This window comes from Pistacia vera, unplaced genomic scaffold (assembly GCF_008641045.1).
Source record: "Pistacia vera cultivar Batoury unplaced genomic scaffold, PisVer_v2 Contig37, whole genome shotgun sequence".
In the NCBI taxonomy this organism is placed as follows: domain Eukaryota; kingdom Viridiplantae; phylum Streptophyta; class Magnoliopsida; order Sapindales; family Anacardiaceae; genus Pistacia; species Pistacia vera.
This window is the reverse complement of record NW_022196190.1, coordinates 361,698-382,822: the sequence shown is the minus strand read 5'-3', so window position 1 is coordinate 382,822 and position 21,125 is coordinate 361,698. Positions and strand designations below refer to the sequence as shown.

The 21,125-nt window shown below is 33.2% G+C and overlaps 2 protein-coding genes across 3 annotated transcripts; both read left to right on the top strand.

The window, feature by feature from the left end:
- The first annotated feature begins 828 nt into the window (after nucleotides 1-828).
- On the top strand, nucleotides 829-3,210 carry LOC116140335 (protein PLASTID TRANSCRIPTIONALLY ACTIVE 12, chloroplastic-like). 2 transcript variants are annotated; one of them, XM_031425979.1, is made up of 5 exons: nucleotides 829-1,069; nucleotides 1,666-1,734; nucleotides 1,966-2,019; nucleotides 2,555-2,656; nucleotides 2,918-3,210. In XM_031425979.1, the coding sequence occupies exons 1-5, from the start codon at nucleotides 932-934 to the stop codon at nucleotides 3,020-3,022; spliced, it is 468 nt and encodes a 155-aa protein (XP_031281839.1). In that variant the 5' UTR covers nucleotides 829-931; the 3' UTR covers nucleotides 3,023-3,210. The 2 variants fall into 2 exon arrangements, with proteins under 2 accessions (XP_031281839.1, XP_031281840.1); XM_031425980.1 differs by having other exon boundaries at nucleotides 835-1,069; nucleotides 2,924-3,210.
- A 110-nt stretch (nucleotides 3,211-3,320) lies between these two features.
- Nucleotides 3,321-4,502, top strand: LOC116140336 (sorbitol dehydrogenase-like). Its single transcript, XM_031425981.1, has 2 exons — nucleotides 3,321-3,998; nucleotides 4,098-4,502. The coding sequence occupies exons 1-2, from the start codon at nucleotides 3,974-3,976 to the stop codon at nucleotides 4,370-4,372; spliced, it is 300 nt and encodes a 99-aa protein (XP_031281841.1). The 5' UTR covers nucleotides 3,321-3,973; the 3' UTR covers nucleotides 4,373-4,502.
- Nucleotides 4,503-21,125: the final 16,623 nt, after the last annotated feature.

Genomic DNA, 21,125 nt, shown 5'->3' with positions numbered 1-21,125 from the left:
TTTGTTATCTTTTTAGGATTTTATTTTTGGGGTGAGATTTTTCAACTTAAAATTCTAATTAAAATTTTTTATACAAATTTTCAGTTGTGGATTTAATATAATCCAATGATACATGAATTTCTAAGGTGGTAAACAAAATAACTATCTCTAAACTCTTTCTTAGATCTTTTAGATTACAAAATATCTACGGTTGAAAATTTGTGTCTCAATTTCAGTTAAATTTTCAAGTGAAAAAATCTCTTTCCTTTATATTTATTATGAAATCTAGCACTTGCTATAAATAAATATGATTAATGTCAGATTCCTGGAATACATTTCACCAGAAACATATTTCCAAGAATGAAAAGCAGAGCATTTCTATGCTGTTCCAGGACTGGTATGCTTTTGGAAAACAGGAATCTTTAAAATGTTTTTAACTATTATTTTATTTTATTTTTTTACTTTTTATAAATAATATGCATCGAAATAAATATTTTTTTTGTCTTCTAGTGTCCTTAACATGTGCCCCTTAGGGCACACGTTAAAACAACCCTTTATTGCAAACTGGGATACACACGAAATCATGTGGAAAACATTTTATGTATGATCTGTTCGATAACAGTCATGAAAACAGTAAGTTAACTACTTCTCTAATCAAGAATACAGAACTGTTTTTGATCAGAAAAATCTTTGAAACAAACCAATGTTGCCTTTTGCTTTTCCATTCTATAATATGTATTGATTTTGTGTGATAACATCCATCCTTGTGTAGTATGTCACTTCATTTACCATTTACCATTTCTCATGATCTTGATCTGGTAGATATTCTCATTCTCTCTTTCTTTCTTCTTATTCAAAATTGGACCAACTTTAAAGGTTTGCCATTATCATTTTTATTCTGACCAGAAATTTTGAATAAATTCATTACGGTTGACCATAACGTAGTGCTCCGATGATTATCTTTGCAGTATGGGGTGGAGATCCTGTGTATCCAACTGTGAACTACATTCAAGATCCAGATGAAGTGATTGATTACAGGGGTCCAGATTTTCATGAACCAACACCAGATATGCTTGCTTATCTGAAGGAGGTTAATTTTTTATTCTTTAACCCTTGTTTTTGGCTATTATGTTCTCCTTGAGTTGCTGCAAACAGGTTAATAGGCTGGTATTTTGGAGATCATCTATTATAATATGGCTCCTATCACTCCATTTATGAAGCTGGATTTTAGTTTCTTGGCAAAAGTCAATTGTATATTGCGTTTGTTCAGTCGTCGTGGTAATATAATTTGTAACATTTATGAGACGATGAAAACTGTTTTGCTGATCCCAATGATGCCACAAGGATGGTTGGCACCAGCTAATTCTTAGATCTTATCAGTTAGATCTTCAAGGATTAAGCTTGACAAGCTTTTTGGGTATTTTACTTCAATTATTAGTAGTTTCTTTGATTTCGACATGCTCCATTTTACATGAAGTTCCTCTTTAGTTGTGAGAGTACAAAAGATATGATAAATATAATTGTTTGATGATCTTGTTATAAATGCTAAAAATTTTCATTCCTTTCTTTCGTTTGACTCATTAATGGTTTGAAGTACAGCAATACATGGAGAACAGTTAAGTATTTGTAATGGCAACTTAGTTTTGTGTTAGTCTTCAAGTGTTGACTTTTGCTTAATTTGGGCAGCATGGAAAAATCATATCACGAGAACAGCTTAATATGCTTCTTTCAAAAGAGAAGACTGAAGAACTTGAGGTAACAAAACCTTTTGTACTGGCTAGCATATCATGTGTACTAGCACATGTCTTTTATGTTAAAAAGAAATTTTCTTCATGTTCTCTCTATATTATATGTAATGTTGTCGGTTTTAAACACTTTGAAATGTTAAAAAATTCATTACTTAATGTTGAATTCGTTTTAGCAATGATCAACTTTACCTAGAACAACTAATTATTGTTGGTTTCTTGATGCTTGCTGTGGACACAGATGACTGATATGGATGACGCGATAGCACGAGCTGTTGACATTGGTGAAAAGGAGGTGAGTGCCATTGACTTTTCTAATTTTTATTTTCACCACCTATTATTTTAATTTTATCTGGAGTTGATGTAAAAAGACTATAATAGGTTTATTTATCTTACGAATTGCTTTATCAAAGTTCTTAAAGTCTTTTTTGCCTCAAGTTGTTTTACAATTTATTTCCTATTTGATTAGGATTTGGATTTTATTTCATAAGCCTTTGAATAAAGGTTACAATTATTATTTTTGATAGGCTTGCATTGTTTGTTAAATATGAGGATTGGTTTTCTCCCTATGCATTATGTATTTCTTTCTTAGCTCTTCCCCTTTTTTTTTAATGTTTCTAATTTGTATGGAGTTTTTCCCTCTCCATGTTGTTCTCTCTTATCTATCTTTAGTCTCTCTATTTCTAAATTTTCTCCATTTCAACTAGTCTATCTATTTCTATCTCTGTTCTAGTGACAGGATCCAATAATTGTCATATTATAAATTTCCTACTCTAATTGTGGTTCTCTTGTGAGTAATTGCATTTTATTTTTGCTCTCATCTGCAATAGGAGGAAGGAGAAGATAGTGAGGCTGAAGGCGATGAAGAACAGGAGAAAATTTCGCGAAATTGGAGCGTTCTGAAGAGTACTCCACAGCTTCGAAAGTCAAAGGTAATTCTGTTTCTTGATCTTGTTACATTTTTATTTGTACCACGAGCTATGTTGTTTATTGTTGATTGATTTAATTAAACATAGTTTCATACGTAAGTCTACATCTCATTTATTTTAATGGGTAAAGGAACATAATGAGAGCAAGAAAGCTTAAATATAAATGCATACATTCATTCTTCTGCGCTTCTTGTTAAATATGTCAATTCATTTTTTTATTTATTTCAAGGCAATATATGTAATCAAATTGTGTTATCCTTAAACCTACAGGCTAAGCCCAAGAAGGACGATCCCATGTCTCTTGATGAGGCTATAGACGATTCGGAGAACTTGACTGATTTTCTTTTAGATTTCGAAGAAGAAGAGTGATGCTTACAGCCAAGATGATTCATTTAAATGATTTTCTTTTAGACTTTATTATTCTTGCTAAAAAACAATTGGGTTAATGTGAGCAAGCCAAGTTCATAATTATAAAGCTAGTTGTTGTTGTGTAAATTGTCTAGTAGAAAAGGTTTATTATAATTTTTTACAATGATGTTATAACTTGTAGCACCGCACAAGAGGGCCACTGCCTTCATGACAAAATCTCTTTCATTTTTCTGTTTGACCTTGTGATGCAGGGAATTTAGATTAATGATTATCTTAGGCCTCATTTGGATTGAGAGATTCTAAATGAATGATTTTGTTAAATCTATGGATTTTGGAAAATTCATCACCCTCTAGAATCTTTCATTTTTTAGGGTTTTAAAATCTCACTTGATAGCTCTGTTTTAAAACCTGGATCGGACCGGTCGGTCAAACCGGTTTGACTGGGACCTGGCGTCAACATCGGTCCGGAAACCTTATAAACCCGCTTTTAACAATTAACCATTGTTTTAAAAGCCGGACCGGACCCAGAATTGGTCACGTGTCTGGTTCGGGTTAACCTTAAAACTGTTATAATGTAATAGACCGTGTTAAATCGTTAAAAAACCAGATATTTTCAGCGAACCGTCGGTCCAATCAGATCGATTGATAAACCAGTCCAATCAAAAATCCCTAAACCTAATACACGTGGCCTTCTTCTCATCGCGTATTCGCGTTCAATTCATCTCTTTCTCAGTTTCTTATGCAAATTTCTCAGCTTCTTCTCTATTCTCTACAAAAAAATTTCAGCTTCGTCTCTATTGTTTGTTCTCTGCAAAGATTTCTCTTCGAAATCTCACCCAAATCGCATCTGAACTCTCTGAAATCGACGACGACGTCTTCCTCCCTCGTCGAAAATCGACGACGATAGCTCTGTTCCTTGCTGGAAATCGATGGCAACAGCTCCATTCGTTGATGACAGCTCAATTCTTCGATCAAGGTAATAAACACGCCATTCTTCGATCCAACTTCAATAATCAATAATGATTTCGTTGCAAACTTAATCTGGAGCAATAATTCTATGAATTTTGATGTGCAGATTTTGTTGTGAAAGAGCCTATGGTGATTGGTCATGAGTGTGCTGGGATCATAGGGGAGGTGGGAAGTGAACTGAAGACTTTAGTGCTCGGTGATCGTGTGGCCCTGGAACCAGGGATCAGCTGCTGGCGATGCAATCAGTGCAAAGAAGGTCGATACAATCTATGTCCTGAGATGAAGTTCTTTGCAACTCCACCAGTTCATGGTTCTCTTGCCAACCAGGTTAACGAAAATGCTACATTTCTAACTATAGTCTGTTGGACTCTGTGCTTTTAGAAATTAACTATTACCTTATGAATTGTGCATTCAGCAATTAGAAATATGGTAGACAATCATTTGAAAGGTTGTAATGTGTGTATAGTTGTGTCAATATACATAGTCTTCTTCAAAACATACTGGTCAGTTCAATTGTGTACTCAATTTGACTTTATCAAAGGTAGCATAGTTTTGACAAATTTGGGATTGATCCTGTGGAGTAAAATGTTCTTATGCTTCTGTATATAGTCGTGTTAACTGCAGGGTGTATAGGCTCTAGGTGATGTGCGATTTTGTAGGACATTCATGTTGGCAAGCTATAAGGAGAAGAGTAGCCTTTGCATACACAATATTCAAGATTTTGTAGGACATCTCAAGGCCTGAAGCATACACAATATGAGTGATGATGGTGAGGAATTTGATGCTATGTGTGAACCTCAATCAATATGGAGATGAATCAAAGAAAAAAACATGCATCAAATGTTTTGTTATTAATTATTATGTATTTTGTTTTGTCATAATTGTAAATACAACATCAGTTTGGATTTGGATTTGGACTTTGAATTGTTGTTAAATACTTAAATATGTTAGATTGTTGTTGAATTTGAACTTGAATCAGTGTGATAGTAATTAAGTGTTTATTGTGTTATTAAAAAATAGAAATCTAAAAAAAAAAGTTTTTTTAAAAAGTGCTGACGTCATATGATGTGTGATGACATCACCGGTCCAACCGACGGGCCAACGAACCGTGACCCGACCACAGAGCGGGTTGCCCTCGGTCCGATTTTAAAACAATGCAATTAACTCGGAATAAACCGGATTTAGACCGTCTAAATAGTGATAAACTGTTGGTTCAACTGGACCGATGGCACAACCGGGTCACCAAAAATCCCTAAAACATTCCTTTTCCAATTTCCAATCTCCATCTTCAATTTTATCATAATTTAAATGTCTATTAAATATATCACAGCATTTTATAGTAAACGCCAATGTTTCAAAATTTAAATTCATGGATTCTGGATGGAAAAGAATGATTATAGCAAATACCAAACAGTCCAACCAACAAATGTGCAACCCAGTCAATATTTCCAGAAACTAAGTAAAGATGTCAAAAAGCAACAAGATACAACAGGTAGCCAACTAGCCATTGTAGATCCAAAAAAAAAAAAAAAAAAAAAAAAAATGCAAGGGAGAGAAAACACGACGACAGAAGAAGAGAAAAAAGAAATGGAAAAGGAAATCCAACAGCCATGAAGCCTTCACCGTGGTGGATAGATCCAGCAGCCATGAGCATGAAGCCTTCATCGTGGTTGATAGATCAGCAGCCATGAGCATGAAGCCTCATGTGGCGGAGAGCCACGAAATCTACATCATGGGCGGAGCAATCATGAAGCCTACACCGTTGAGGTCCAAATGGTAGCCATGGTAGATTGAAAAAAGAAGCAAGGGAGAGAAGAAAGGGAGACTGCATAGGAAGAGAGAAAGAAATGGGAAAAATGAATAAAAGGAAGGAATTTAGGGTTTTCTTTATAAGTTTTGAAAAGTCAAAAAACCCTTTTGAACGACGTCGTTGCATTTAAAGAATTATTATAATGATGTACCGGTCCAATCGGTTGGATCGGTCACCCGGGACTCGGGCCCGTTGACCGAGTCAGGCTTGGGCGGGTTTTAAAACAATGCTTGATAGGTGAAGAGTTTGCTCGAATCCATCAGTTTTTAAAAAACTGATGATTTTTGTTAAATTTTAATTTTCGATTATATCATTGCAAAGAATTTAATACCTAGTAATTACCCTTTAAGTAATTAAAAGAAAAATATATTTTTCGCTCTTTCTTTTTAGCCTTTCACATTCTACTCATCAACATCTTCAGAGTATATTAGAGAAAGTAATGCCTGTGAGTTTCATTCTTAATAATTATTTTTTCAATTTCTTCTTTGCAAAAAGTTTTTGTATTATTCTCAATTCTTCTTTGCAAACGTTTTTTTCTCCTTATTTTCAATTCTCATAATGATTCTTTTGTTATAACACATTAGTGGTGACTTTTTGTTTTGTCGAAAATATAAATCAACAACGCTTTCAATTTCTATTTGCAAAAAGCTTTTTTTATATTCAATTTTCTCATAATGATTCTTTTGTTATATGGTTAGAACACATTATGGTGCTTTTTGTTTTTCATGAAATATTAAAAATCATCACATATTGCAAATAGCTTCAAGCTTGTCATAATATAGGCCTTTTGTAAAGCAATGGGTCCACAGTACAGTATATAAATTGGGGACAAACTGGTTTTATCTTACAATTCTCATGAGCTTTCTATGCTATACATGTTGAAATTTATAGATTAATAGTTAAGTACCTCTATAAAAATAATAATAATAATAAACAAAACAAAAAAACGAGATTGTTATTATATGTTTAATATGAAATTATTTAACTATTGAAGTTATCATGAATGAAGATAATCAATAATATATATATTAATTAGAATTCTTTTTTTTTTTTTTTTTTTTTTTTCCAAATCACAAAAAATTTTATTATAATTAGACTTTCTATCAAATATAATAATTGTATTTATTAGATGAAAGTTGAATTTTTGTTGGGTTTGGATATTGAGGTAAAGTTGGAAATTATATATAAACTCATAGATTGTATTTATTTAACCAAACATAAGTGCATGGAAATTTGAATCAATAATCCATAGATTTTATTTAAACTAAATAATGGAATTTATCAACATGGATTGTACAAATCATGAGTTAAAATCTCTAATCAAAAGAGACTTGTTTTAAATTATTTTACATTAGGATTTCTATTTACATGTTTAAATTTTATTATCATTGTTATGATTTAGCGTAATTATAGATAGAATTATCCTTAAATTCTTTTGTTATCTTTTTAGGATTTATTTTTGGGGTGGATTTTTCAACTTAAAATTCTAATTAAATTTTATACAAATTTCAGTTGTGGATTAATATAATCCAATGATACAGGAATTTCTAAGGTGGTAAATAAAATAACTAAACTCTTTCTTAGATCTTTGGATTACACAAATATCTACGGTTGAAAATTTGGTCACAATTTAAGTCAAATTTCAAGTAAAAAAGATCTCGTTCTTTATATTTATTATGAAATCTAGCACTTGCTATAAATAAATAGGGTTTAGTTTGCACGTTGCAAGCACCTAATCAATACACATTTTTTCTATTTTCCCTTCGTGAAATATAATGTCTACCACTGGCAATGGGTCTGTAGAAAGGTTTTGCGCCGTATCGCATTGTCTATCAAATTTTCTGAAACCAAAATTGACCATTAGTTATTGGGCCTAAAAACGTAAAACATTATGTTTATCATGTAACCCAAAGTCAACCCATTAAAAATGCCTTCTTTTTTTTTTTTTTTAAATTTCTAATTAAATAATTACACCATAACATCTTACTGAGAAATATTATAAATTTATAAGTAAAAAGTTAATAAACTATAGTACCTGTGTTGAATTTGAATATAATGAGTAAGGGACAAAAAGTTAAAGTGTTTTTGACGTTGAATAATAGTAGAAATTCGGAGGAATACTAGGGAAAGTGGGTTAAAATATTAATAAGTAAATAAATAAATAATAAGAATATTATATAATATTCGTCATACTTTTGAAACATTTATTACAAAAATAACTAAAATACATTTAATTAAGAAGTCAAATAAACTTATAGACTTTAAAACATTTTAACCTTCTTTAGAATGAGATCTAGCTTAAATATATCTTATTTTCACTTTATTAAGTGTTAAGTGAGCATACTTTTGTATAAGACAAGTGTTATCAAGTGTCAAGTGTTTTCCTTGTCCTATTAGGTTAAAAAATAATACTGTTTCTTTTTAATCCCAAACACAGTACCAAAACTTCTACTATATACTTACCTCTCTATCCAAAAGAAAAAACATTAGACCTGGTAAAACAAGTAATTACCCGTAGTTGGACTCGTACTCGTTAAAATAATATTGGATACAGGTCTCACAATTGCGCCCCCCCCCCCCCCCCCCCCCCCCCCCCCCCCCCCCCCCCCCCCCCCCCCAAATTCTACCCGTACCTGGCTTGGCCTTTTTTTTTTCCCTGGATGGGTCGAGTATACCTGCGGGTACCTGTAAAAAAAAATTAGCCTAAATCCCTAATTCCTAAAATTCTATTCTCCAACTCTCTTCGACAGTTCAACTTTTCTCCTCATTCACTTCTCACTTTCTGACATCTCACTCCTGCCATCACCCGTTGCCGCCTCCTCTCTCATCTTTCTCATCTCTCGCCGTCGTTGCCAGCTCTCTCAAATCCTGTCGTCGCCAGCTACCACTACTCTCTCATCGAAGGTAAGTTTTGTATCATAAAACTTTTGTAATTTGATTTCTTCAATTTAACTTTATATATCAACCTTATACTTGGTTTGTTTGTGTTTATTTCTAGTTTGATCTCTCCTTGTAACTACTTTCGATTTGATTCTATGAAATATGATGAATTCTAGTAATCAATTTTGAGTTCTTGTTCGAACTATTGACCACAGAACTATTATGAACTAGTGACCACATAGAAGGGAAATTTGAGCACACTATAGGGTTGTTACATGAACTATATGTTGGTGGTATGATGTCATTGTCAAGTAATATATTGAGAGTATTAGAGTGTAGGATTTACAGATTAATGGTAAATACTCCTAGAGGGGGCTGAATAGAAGATCAAAAAATTTAATGCGGAATAATACAACCTCCAACTACCTAACAATAAGAACAATAAATAACTTTAATGATAAGTAATAAATAAGCAAGTTAATGACAAATAATAAATGAGAGAGAGAAGAGAAATGCTCAGAGATTTTATAGTAATTCGGAGCTTTGATCACGAGCCTCCTACATCCACTTCTTCAAGGCAATCTCCTTGAAGTTCCACTAGAATTGAATTTCACCAATACAATAGTTTTCATAGGATTTTGTCCCTAGATTTACAGAATTTGACCCAAGGATATTAGATAAAATGTTTTGTGAATGATTGCCTGCCTCTAACTTAGGCCAATATACAATAGTTTCAAAGATTCTCTCTAAATATGTTAGTTTAGTACAAATGAGAGATTGATTTTGAACTCTGGGGTTTGCAAGATTGAATGTTGGATAATGCACTATTCTGTCTCTTGTTTTGTTGCAATAAATCGCCCTTTTAAAGTCTCCAGTAACCCTTAGTAAATTAGAGTCGTTGCTGCCTTTAATGCACTTCTGAAAAGCTGAAGAACCCAAAGAAATGGATGTTCTAACATCAGAAACGTGTGTCTTGACACCAACAATCACTTTACTTTGAAATCTAGGGTTTGGAATGGTCGTTCCCTCTATGGAATGGTCGTTACCCTATCGCGAATGGGCGTTCATCCATCACGAATGAGCGTTCCATTCTAGATCTCTTAATGTCCAAAAATTCCAAAACCTTGAACGACTTCTTAGAATGACATTGTTCCTTCTTGGAATGGCTTGAACAATTCTGGGAACAGGCGTTCGTCGAGGTCGTTCTTGATTTACTTGAAGTTCTCTCGACCTTGACTTGAGCTCGAAAATTCTAAGTCTAAAATCTTGACTTCGGCTTGGATCAGGCATTTCTCTCATGGAATGGGCGTTCCTCTTCAGATCACAAAAGGTGTTAAGATTCCAAAGCTATGAACGAGGTGTGAAACAATGTTGTTCATGTGGAACGGGTTGAAGGAGTGTTCGTTTTTCTTGGTCGTTCCTTCTTACATCGCAACTGATGTTCAACTTGCGGATGTGTGTTAGCCTTTTTCTAATAAGTCTTGATATGACTGGAACGGCTTGCTGGAACAGTCGTGCAGTTTTTGGTCATTCCATTTCTGACTTCAGTTTGCTTGAATGGATTTTTGCTTTATGTTGGATAGAGCTATGAACNTTTTAAGTTGTCTTGGTTGTGTTGATTACGGGTAGATTGAGGAGTTGTGTGGGAGGAAAGATTTGGGGGTTATTGAGATTTCTTTTTGTAATCTGTAACGAATTCAATCCTTATAGTGCAGAGAGTCTCAAATTACTTTGAGCTCAACGTGGATGTAGTTTATTCCATTGGAATAAACGAACCATGGTAAAAATTGGCTGTGTTCTTGTTTCTTGATTCTTTATTGTTTGTGTTGTTTCTTGAGTGTTTGCTGGTTGTGTTTGATTAAGGAACAGGTTAGGTTGAGTTTGATTGATAATAAATAAGCAAGTTAATGAAAAATAATAAATGAGAGAGAGAAGAGAAATGCTCAGAAATTTTATAGTAATTCGGAGCTTTGATCACGAGCCTCCTACATCCACTTCTTCAAGACAACCTCCTTGAAGTTCCACTAGAATTGAATTTCGCCAATACAATAGTTTTCATAGGATTTTGTCTCTGGATTTATAGGATTTGACGTAAGGATATTAGATAAAATGTTTTGTGAATGATTGCCTGCCTCTAACTTAGGCCAATACACAATAGTTTCAAAGATTCTCTCTAAATATGTTAGTTTAGTACAAATGAGAGATTGATTTTGAACTCTGGGGTTTGCAAGATTGAATGTTGGATAATGCACTATTCTCTCTCTTGTTTTGTTGCAATAAATCGCCCTTTTAAAGTCTCTAGTAACCCTAACCCTTAGTAAATTAGAGTCGTTGCTGCCTTTAATGCACTTCTGAAAAGCTGAAGAACCCAAAGGAATGGATATTCTAACATCAGAAACGTGTGTCTTGACACCAACAATCACTTTACTTTGAAATCTAGGGTTTGGAATGGTCGTTCCCTATATGGAATGCTCGTTACCCTATTGCGAATGGGCGTTCATCCATAGCGAATGAGCGTTCCATTCTGGATCTCTTAATGTCCAAAAATTCCAAAACCTTGAACGACTTCGTAGAATGACATCGTTCCTTCTTGGAACGACTTGAACAATTCTGGGAACAAGCGTTCGTCGGGGTCGTTCTTGATTTACTTGAAATTCTCTCAACCTTGACTTGAGCTCGAAAATTCTAAGTCCAAAATTTTTGACTTCGGCTTGGATCGGGCATTTCTCTCATGGAATGGGCGTTTCTCTTCCGATCACTAAAGGTGTTAAGATTCCAAAGCTATGAACGAGGTGTGAAACAATGTTGTTCATGTGGAACGGGTTGAAGGAGTGTTCGTTTTTCTTGGTCGTTCCTTCTTACATCGTAAGTGATGTTCAACTTGCGGATGTGTGTTAGCCTTTTTCTAATAAGTCTTGATATGACTGGAACGGCTTGCAAGAACAGTCGTGCAGTTTTTGGTTGTTCCATTTCTGACTTCAGTTTGCTTGAATGGATTTTTGCTTTATGTTGGACAGAGCTATGAACAGACATGAGGAACGATGTCATTCCAAAATGGAATGACTTGATTGGAGATTATTTTCCAGAAAAAACTGAATGGAACAGACGTCCCATCTANATTTAGATTTGTTTAATACTCTTTATGTACCGGAGTTATCCCGTAATTTAATATCTTTATCTAAACTTGATTTAGAAGGATATTCTTTTAAGTTCGGGAATGGATGTTTCAGTTTATTTAAATATAATTGTTTAATTGGTTCTGGTTTGCTTTGTGATGGATTGTACAAATTACATCTTGATAATTTGTTTGCTGAGAAATTATTGACCCTGCATCATAGTATAGGAACAAAACGTGCTTCTGTGGATGAGAAATCTGCTTATTTATGGCATAAGCGTTTAGGCCATATATCAAAAGAAAGGATGCAAAGATTAGTAATGATTAAGTTTTACCTAATTTGGACTTTACTGATCTTGGCGTCTGTGTGGATTGTATCAAAGGAAAACAAACCACATCCACAATTAAGAAAGCAGCCATAAGAAGCATATAACTCCTTGAATTAATACACACTGATATATGTGGTCCTTTTGATGTACCTTCTTTTAGTGGAGAAAGATATTTCATCACTTTTATAGATGATCTTTCACGTTATGGATATATCTATTTATTGCATGAAAAATCTCAATCTGTTAATATCCTAGAGGTATTCATAAATGAAGTTGAGAGGCAATTAGATAGAAATGTGAAAGAAGTATGATTAGATAGAGGTGGTGAATATTATGGTAAATACAATGAATCTGGACAATGTCCAGGTCTATTTGATAAATTCCTGGAAAGTCGAGGCATATGTATCCAATACACAATGTTGGGAACACCGCAACAGAATGGTGTTGCAAAAAGGCGTAACCGAATGTTAATGGATATGGTTAGGAGTATGTTAATTCATTCCTCATTACCCTCATCATTGTGGATATATGCATTAAAGACTGCTGTATATTTATTAAATGGGGTTCCTAGTAAGGCAGTTCCAAAGACTCTTTTTGAACTGTGGATAGGAAGGAAACCTAGTTTGAGGCACTTGCATGTTTGGGGTTGCCCAGCAGAAGTCAAGATTTATAATCCACATGAAAAGAAACTGGACTCAAGAACGACCAGTGGTTTTTTCATTGGTTATCCAGAAAAATCTAAAGGGTTCTTGGCAATTCGGCAAACAAACCTTAATCCTAAGTGAATAAAGAACTCTTGTTATGTCATATTCTCTTGATTAGAATAAAGGGTGAGATCACGATTGAGTTGATCGTAGTTGGGAGAATATGTTTATAACCAAAAAAGAACTTGATTCAAAGATATGAAATTCATAAATAAGAAAGTAATATTTCCGAGTTCTTGGCTAATAGTCTTGGGCAAGCAAATTGATATGCATTATCCATAAGATTTAAATATATTTAATCAAAATTATCCATTACAGAATTGTAACTCATAGATCAAGAATAATTTGAGGGGTATTTTTTGTAAGTTACCTAACTCAAATTTGATATTCTATGAAGGGTAAATATGTAAATTGTCATATGGACAAAGTTTAATAATTGATTGATAAGTTTTTCCTAAATAATTATGTAAGATAGAATTAAAGTATGAAATTGATCGTAAATATATCCTGATCCTCATTCATTGGAGCTTACTTAAATATGTCCAATAGGTCCCCAAGCTTGCTTCACATAATTGTTAGAATTATTATAATTCTTTAAAGTGGTCCATGTAATTAAATATAATATAAGGTTTAGTAATAATTAATTAATTGAAGGGCAAGAGTCCTTAATCTTTGATGGAAAGTTACATCAGTAATAAAATAATTGATGTTTGCAATTAATTAAATAATTGCAATATAAAAGGTGGGTCTTCCTCGATTCCTAATGTACGCTAAAATTTTTCTCTGTACTCGGAGAATTTGCGATTACAGAAAAGAAGAAAGGGAGAGAAACGCTTGCCTATTTTGATTCAATCAAGATTCAAGTTTTAATTTTAAACTATGGAATCAAGTATGGATTTCTTTTATATTATGTGAAAAATTCATCAAGTTTTAAGATCCTATAATTTTATATTGTGCAACTTAAGGCATAGAAACTGAATTGATTATTGATTCTTGTTTTGATGAGTTTGCTTTTAAGTTTACAAGTGGTATCAGAGCAATTTCAAGTTTAGAGGCTAATGAATTTTCCATAAGTTATTTTTAGGGTTCTTTGGGATGTAGAATTATTGGGTTTTGAAATTGTGAAATAGAAGGTTTGGGCTAATAGATTTAAGAAAGTAGTTTGGGTTTAGAAATTAACAAATTGGAAGCTGTGGTAGATTTTTTTTTTTTTTTTTCTTATTCTGAAATGCAAATTTTAGAATCCAAAACGCTTTTTTTTTAATAAAAAAACATCTAGAAATTCGGAATATGAAGTTTACCTAATTTTCCAGAAATTCGGGTCAATAATTGACCCAACCCAAGATTTAAAGCCTTATTAAGTGAGCCCAATTTTCAAATCCTAAGAAAATAACCCATAAAGAAGCCCAACTCAAACCCACTAAGAATCCCAACCTTTTTTTGGTCAAACGGGTCAACCCAAATCGGTTAAATGGGCTAACCCAAACCGAAAAAGTGGGTCAAATCGACCCAGTTAGGATCCGAAAGGTGAACCGGACCGATCAACGGGTTAACCGGTTCAAACCTTTGACTGAACTGGTCAGGTTAAAGAACGGTCAACGTTAAAGTTAATGGTGACAATCAAATTAACAATGAGGGTCGAATCAACCTAATTTTGTCCTTAATGTGCGTTTAGGCACGTGAAATGTGATAAGTTTCTAAAGTATAATTTTCTTTAGAGAAAGATAGAATGACCAATTATAGTTATTATTAAGTTTGATAACTATATTATGTATAATTGTTAGTCACCAAAGTGGCCAATTAAAATGATTATCCCATAGATATCAAACTAAATAAGATTCAATTACTCATGATCATAGATGCTTTAATGAGGACATAATGTATTGGACATGAGTAATTTGAAGTTTATATGTTATAGGATAGGTTAAGGATCGTCCAAATGTAGATTAGTTAATCCTATAATTAGATATAATCGTGGTTAATTAATGTACTTGATTAGATGTGTTAGTATATCCAAAGATAACAAACATGTCTAACTAAAGTACATTTAATTACCAATTAGAAAAACTTATAAAGATTGCCAATTAATTAATTATCATATATGTTATTTTCCCAAAGGAGATTTCAATATATATTTATGTTTTAATATATAATTTTAATATCTGAATCTGAATTATGTATAAGGTATAAAACTCAAAGCATTAATGTGTAAGCTAATTTTTGTTTTTGCAGCATCTACTCTTTCACGCCTCATCTGTTATTAAGTTTAGTGGGTTCATTATAATGAATGGAGTGAACAAGTCGAGTATTACTTGGGTGTTCAAAATCTCGACCTTGCACTCATGATAAGAGACACCAGATGATCTCACTGAGAACATCACTAATGAAGAAAGGTCTTTCCATAAGGAAGGGAGAGATCGAATAGATTGAGCCTGAAATATTTACGGATGACAGTGGTGAGCGAAATCAAGACCTCACTTTTACCACATAATAATGCTAGGGAATTTATGAGATTAGCCAAAGAGACTTCTCAGTGAGGCGGCTGACCACCATGAAATATGATGGTCTCGTAATGTATGACCATGTGACTGAGATGTCAAATATAGCAGCAAGAATTAGAAACATGGGAATGTCTGTGGCGAAAAGTTTCCTTGTTCAGTTTGTCATTAACTTTTACCCTCCTCAGTTTAGTCCATTTCAAATTATTATAACACAATTAAAGATAAATGGAAATAGACTGAGCTTCAAACTAAGTAGTTCAAGAGGAGGAAAGATTGAAGAAACAGGAGTTCATTGTTAATCTTGTGGGCTTGTCTAGAGTTAAGAACAAATCCAACAAGAAGTATGGAAGGGCAAAAGGCCCCACTGAAGATTAATGAGCCTTCTGCCCAAGTCCATAAAAAGGATAAGACTAAAGAAAATGTCATTTCTGTAAGAATGGACACTATATGAGGACTGCCTGAAACGTAAGGCATGGTTCGAAAAGAAAGGTAAGCCTAGTGCTTTTGTATGTTCGAATCATATTTATCGGAAGTTCCTTATAATATCTTGGTGGAGTGATTCTGGATGTACCATTCATATCTCTAATACTTTGCAGGGATTCCTATGACCCAGATCAAAACGACAATGAAAGATTGTGTACATGAGGAATCGAGGTCAAAGCACAAGTTGAAGCCATTGGAAACCTATCGTTTAATTTTAAATACTGGACAACTCGGATGTACTTCCCAAGTTAATTTGCTTGGTGGATCGCCATGCACTCTTATGCAATTTTGAGTGAAAGTTTGTAGTTTTGTGAAGGTAACAAAATATTATTATTCCATTACAATGTCCACGCGTTGATTGAGAGATGAATTTTGTCAATAAGATGATTACAAACACTATGTTCGATTTTGTACATTATGTTAAGTATAACGAAACACCTATTTCATTAAGATGTATTCTTCAAGATCAAATATATTTTTTATCATATTCTTTCAAGCAAAATTATCCTTCTTGAATTAGAAAGACCAAGCAACCGTTTGCGTACTCAAGGAATGGCCTTCTTCGTGTTAAAATATTTTATAATATTTTCAATATAAGTTAAAAGATAGATAAGTACTCTCCTTGGATTGTGCTTGTCCTAGGTATTTTTCATAGCGATTATCTCTTAAATTAATGACATTAATTTAGTGCGACTTATGTCAACTAATCGATGTCTATAAAAGTGAACTTCTAAAAAACTGATGATATAATGAAATCTCAATTTGAGATTTAAAATTAAGTTAGATTTATGAAATTTACGATAAAACTGTAAATTTTAAAATAAAAAGTTCAAGAAAATAGATCCTAATCTAATCCTCACCCCAAATATTTAAATGTTTTATGAGGATATCTATTATGCTTTGTTTTCTTGCATATATACTAGTGATTACTACATTACACGACATATTTTATGCTAATATATCTATGTTTATGCACCAAAAACACTAACAACACAATTTGTGGGGAATCAACTGGCCACTACCTTGGAGTCTCTTGGATGCAACATGTATATGTTGAAGCCAATTGCTTAAGTGTTCACCTTGCTTACACAATTTGCATAACAACATTTATGATTTAAACGCAAACCCCGAGAGAAATTCCGAGCTAAACGACACTCTGTGGTATCGGTGTATGTGTCATATAACAATTGGACCATACACACGTTGTATCAAGCCTTCACAGATCATAGCTCACACATAAATTAGGCTTTGGGCTTTTTAAGTTTTTATCAAACTTAATATAATAAGGTCCAATTAAGTGAAATTTGGGCTCAAGACCTACAAAGTAACCCGACATATTCTGGCTATCCTCTAATCCTTTAAAAAAAAATAATAGGATTTAAATATGCATCAAAAGAGACGTGAGAATATACAATTATTACTACATAAATAGCATAACAGACATTCGATCTAAGGTTTCGAACACAAATAATTTAGTACAAACATTCATGTAAGATTTTTCAACAAATTTATTTGTAAACAAAAATATAATAGTGGTCAATGTTTTTGATGGCTTGGGACAAACAAAATCCATTGATGAAGAAGTTGATTTGATACCTAAGGAATAACAATGGTGTTTATGTTATGAATTGAGTTGAGGCATGGACATCCTAATCAATAAAATTCAAGCTAATAAATTTTAAATTGTTGTGCGAAAAATACACAATGATGTTAGCATCATCAATTAGAACTTAACAAGTACTTAAACATAAGGTGGTATTAATTGTCAAAAACCCAAACCACCTCCAAGAAATATTTTATATCAATCCTATCTCATTTTAAGATAAAGATTAAGGAGTAGTCTCCGCGTGTCAAGACAATTTGCAAAAGCATTCATTACATTGACCTCAAAGGTATAAATGAACACCTCTCCTCGTGAAAAAATAGATGGCTAGGCATATGAGAGATAGACAAATATTTGAGTTTGGTTATTTTCTCTTTATAAACAAAATATTTCTCCATTTTTGTATGCTTTACATGCAATATTAGAAAAATAGCTAGAGAATAATAAAATAACAGTGGATGTAAGATTCCTTTTAAACATCCGAACCACTATAAAAATCTCTCTTGCCAATATTTTATTGATGTTTCATCAAGCATATATCATCTTAGCATTATAAACACTTCTCATGAATCATTCACGTGTAATTTCTAAGAACAACTTAGCACTTTACACGTGCGAGTCGTTGGTGTCAAAATCACGCATCAACATAAATCAAAGTTCATCTTACTTATATATGTCTATTTGAATTCTTATTAATACTTTTAATCAATCTCTCTTACTCTGCAATTTTAGTTAACTATTTTATTGCCCTTTTCGAGACTATTATTGCTCAACTTAATCTTCAATCCTTTTAACATCAATTACAACACATTACTTTGAGACTTTTTGGAAAATCTTTTTCAAAAATCAAACAACACTTCATTTCTTTAACGAAAGATGTTCAGCTGATCAATTCGTTAGTAATAATTACCTTAGAGAAATTATAAACTTGTATGACTTGGATAGTGGTCTTGGCTTTTCTATGATTTTTTTGGCTTCTACCTGTTTGGTTAAAGCAGCCTTCCAGCTCACAACTGGAAAAATTGGCTTCCTTGACATTTAAAAACCGTCAAGAGTGGATTTCCTTGATGCTTCGAAAAGTGCCAAGGAAGCCAGATTCAAAGGCTTAAAATTTCACATCTTGGCAACTAGGCATACAAACCTTAATCCTAAGTGAATAAAGAACTCTTGATTATGTCATATTCTCTTTTATTAGAATAAAGGGTGAGATCACGATTGACGCTGATCGACATACTCGACTAGTTGAGAGAATATGTTTATGACCAAATAGAACTTTGATTCAAAGATATGAAATTCATAAGTAAGAAAGTAATATTTTCCGAGTTCTTGGCTAATAGTCTTGGGCAAGCAAATTGATATGCATTATCAATTAAGATTTAAATATATTTAAATCATAAATTATCCATTAGACAAGAAATTGTAACTCATAGGATCAAGATATAATTTGAGGGGTATTTTTTGTAAGTTTACCTAACTCAAATTATTGATATTCTATGAAGGGTAAATATGTAAAATTGTCATATGGACAAAGTTTAATTAATTGATTGATTAAAGTTTTTCCTAAATAATTATGTAAGATATGAATTAAAGTTAATGAAATTGAATCGTAAAATATTATCCTGATCCTAATTCATTGGAGCTTACTTAAATATGTCCAATAGGTCCCCAAGCTTGCTTCACATAATTGTTAGAATTATTTATAATTCTTTTAAAGTGGTCCATGTGAATTAAATATAATATAAGGTTTAGTAATAATTAATTTAATTGAAGGGCATATGAGTCCTTAATCTTTGATGGAAATGTTACATCAGTTAATAAAATAATTGATGTTTGCAATTAATTAAATAATTGCAATATAAAAGGTGGGTCTTCTCTCGATTCCTAATGTACGCTAAAATTTTTCTCTGTACATCGAGAGAATTTGCGATTACAGAAAAGAAGAAAGGGAGAGAAACGCTGCCTATTTTGATTCAATCAAGATTCAAGTTTTAATTTTTAAACTATGGAATCAAGTATGTATTTCTTTTATATATANTTGGTTTAAATTTTTTTTTTTTTTTTTTTTTTTTTTTTTTTTTTTTTTTTTTAATGTCAAGAACATTGTCAAGAATATATATAAGAAAAATCTGGAGAAAGTATATAATTTAATAAAATAAAATATAAATATCTTGATATACACAATTGGGTACGCGTCAATATACATTGTTGATGCAAAAATCTATATTGGACTCCCGACTGGCCAAATAGAAAAAGTCGTCAATATATATTGTTGATGCAAAAATCTGTGTTGGGCTCCCGACTGGCCCAATAGCAAAAGGCTCCATGCCAAGGCCCAACTTTGGTTGGCCCAATAAAAAAAGGCTCCACGCCAAGGCCCACCTCTGGTTAGCCCAATAGCAGAAGGCTTCGCGCCAAAGCCCAACTTTGGTTGGCTCAATAGCAGGTGGCTTCAAGCCACGACCTAACTCCAGTTGGGCTCATGCCAAAAGCCCAACTCTGGTTGGCTCGAAAGCATAAGGCTCAATGCACCACGACCCAACTCCTATTGGGCCCATATCAAAATTCATCCTGTATAAGGACCATCTAGCAAGATGGTCAATTCTATAAGAAGGACCGCTTTATGGGCTTGCCCATTCTACGTGGTCCATGAGTTGGGCTACTCTAAGAGTTGAATCACTCTATGATCAAGGCTACCTTACAAATTGGGCCAACCTACATTTTGGGCCACTCCGTGAGTTGGACCTTTCTATAGTATAAGTTTGGCTCTAGCCCATCAGTCTACACTTATCCCACAATAAGACTCTAAGTCTCATACGTATCCTAGTTCATCCAAAACTTCTAGTCTTACATAAATTAGTACTTCTACTCCTACTCCTACATGAATTAACATTATAAGTTCCTTGTTTACTCAAACTCCTATTGTGAGAATACCTAGTTCTACAAGGACTCAAGCTTCCTTGGCTCATTATTTCTAACAAGGAATGTTTTGAGGTGGTTTGTGTCAATGCTAAATGTAAGTGGCGCGCTTGTGCAACTAAGATACCGTATTCTAGTTATTTCAAATTAATGAGGTTTAACAAATTTCATTCTTGCTCAAAAGATAATAGTCAATATGTTGGAGATAAAATCAACCATAAGTATGAATCATCATTGAAATCGTATCGACCAAGGAAAATTCAAGGGAACATGTGAGCTGATCACAGTATTACCTTATCTTAAAAGAAATGTTGGAGGGCAAGGGAATATGCTTTACGAGAAATCAGAGGATGCCCAAAAGAGCCATATGCACTACTTCCTTCTTATTGTCACACGTTCGAGAGCAAGAATCCGGGCATTGTAACACATACTGAAACTGATAATTCAAATAATTTTAAATACCTATTTTTTTTTTTTTGCTATTGGTCATTCTCTTAAGGCATTTGGATCTTTTGCAAGGTCAGTAATTGTTGTTGATGGGACATTTCTAAAATCAAAGTATCGAGGAACCTTATTTGTAGTTGTGTGCAAAGATGGAAATGAACAAATATTTTCTCCAGCATTTGGGATTGGGGATTCTGAGAATGAAAAAGCTCGGGAATGGTTAATAAGCAAATTACATGTGTTGAAAAAAAGATTCCCCAACTCAAACGCAAAAATAAAGTAAGCAACTAAAAATAAAGAAAACCAAAATACAAGAATTTTAAAGTGGTTCGACCCCATCAATTTAGCG

Excerpts from the sequence above, each read along its gene's own strand:
- LOC116140336 (XM_031425981.1), top strand. The coding sequence starts at position 3,974 with ATGACAGCTCAATTCTTCGATCAAG. Across the intron at positions 3,999-4,097 it reads AGCTCAATTCTTCGATCAAG|ATTTTGTTGTGAAAGAGCCT; the intron begins GTAATAAACACG and ends TTTGATGTGCAG.
- LOC116140335 (XM_031425979.1), top strand. The coding sequence starts at position 932 with ATGATTATCTTTGCAGTATGGGGTGGAGATCCTGTGTATCCAACTGTG. Across the intron at positions 1,070-1,665 it reads TGCTTGCTTATCTGAAGGAG|CATGGAAAAATCATATCACG; the intron begins GTTAATTTTTTA and ends TAATTTGGGCAG. Across the intron at positions 2,657-2,917 it reads CACAGCTTCGAAAGTCAAAG|CTACAGGCTAAGCCCAAGAA; the intron begins GTAATTCTGTTT and ends TTATCCTTAAAC.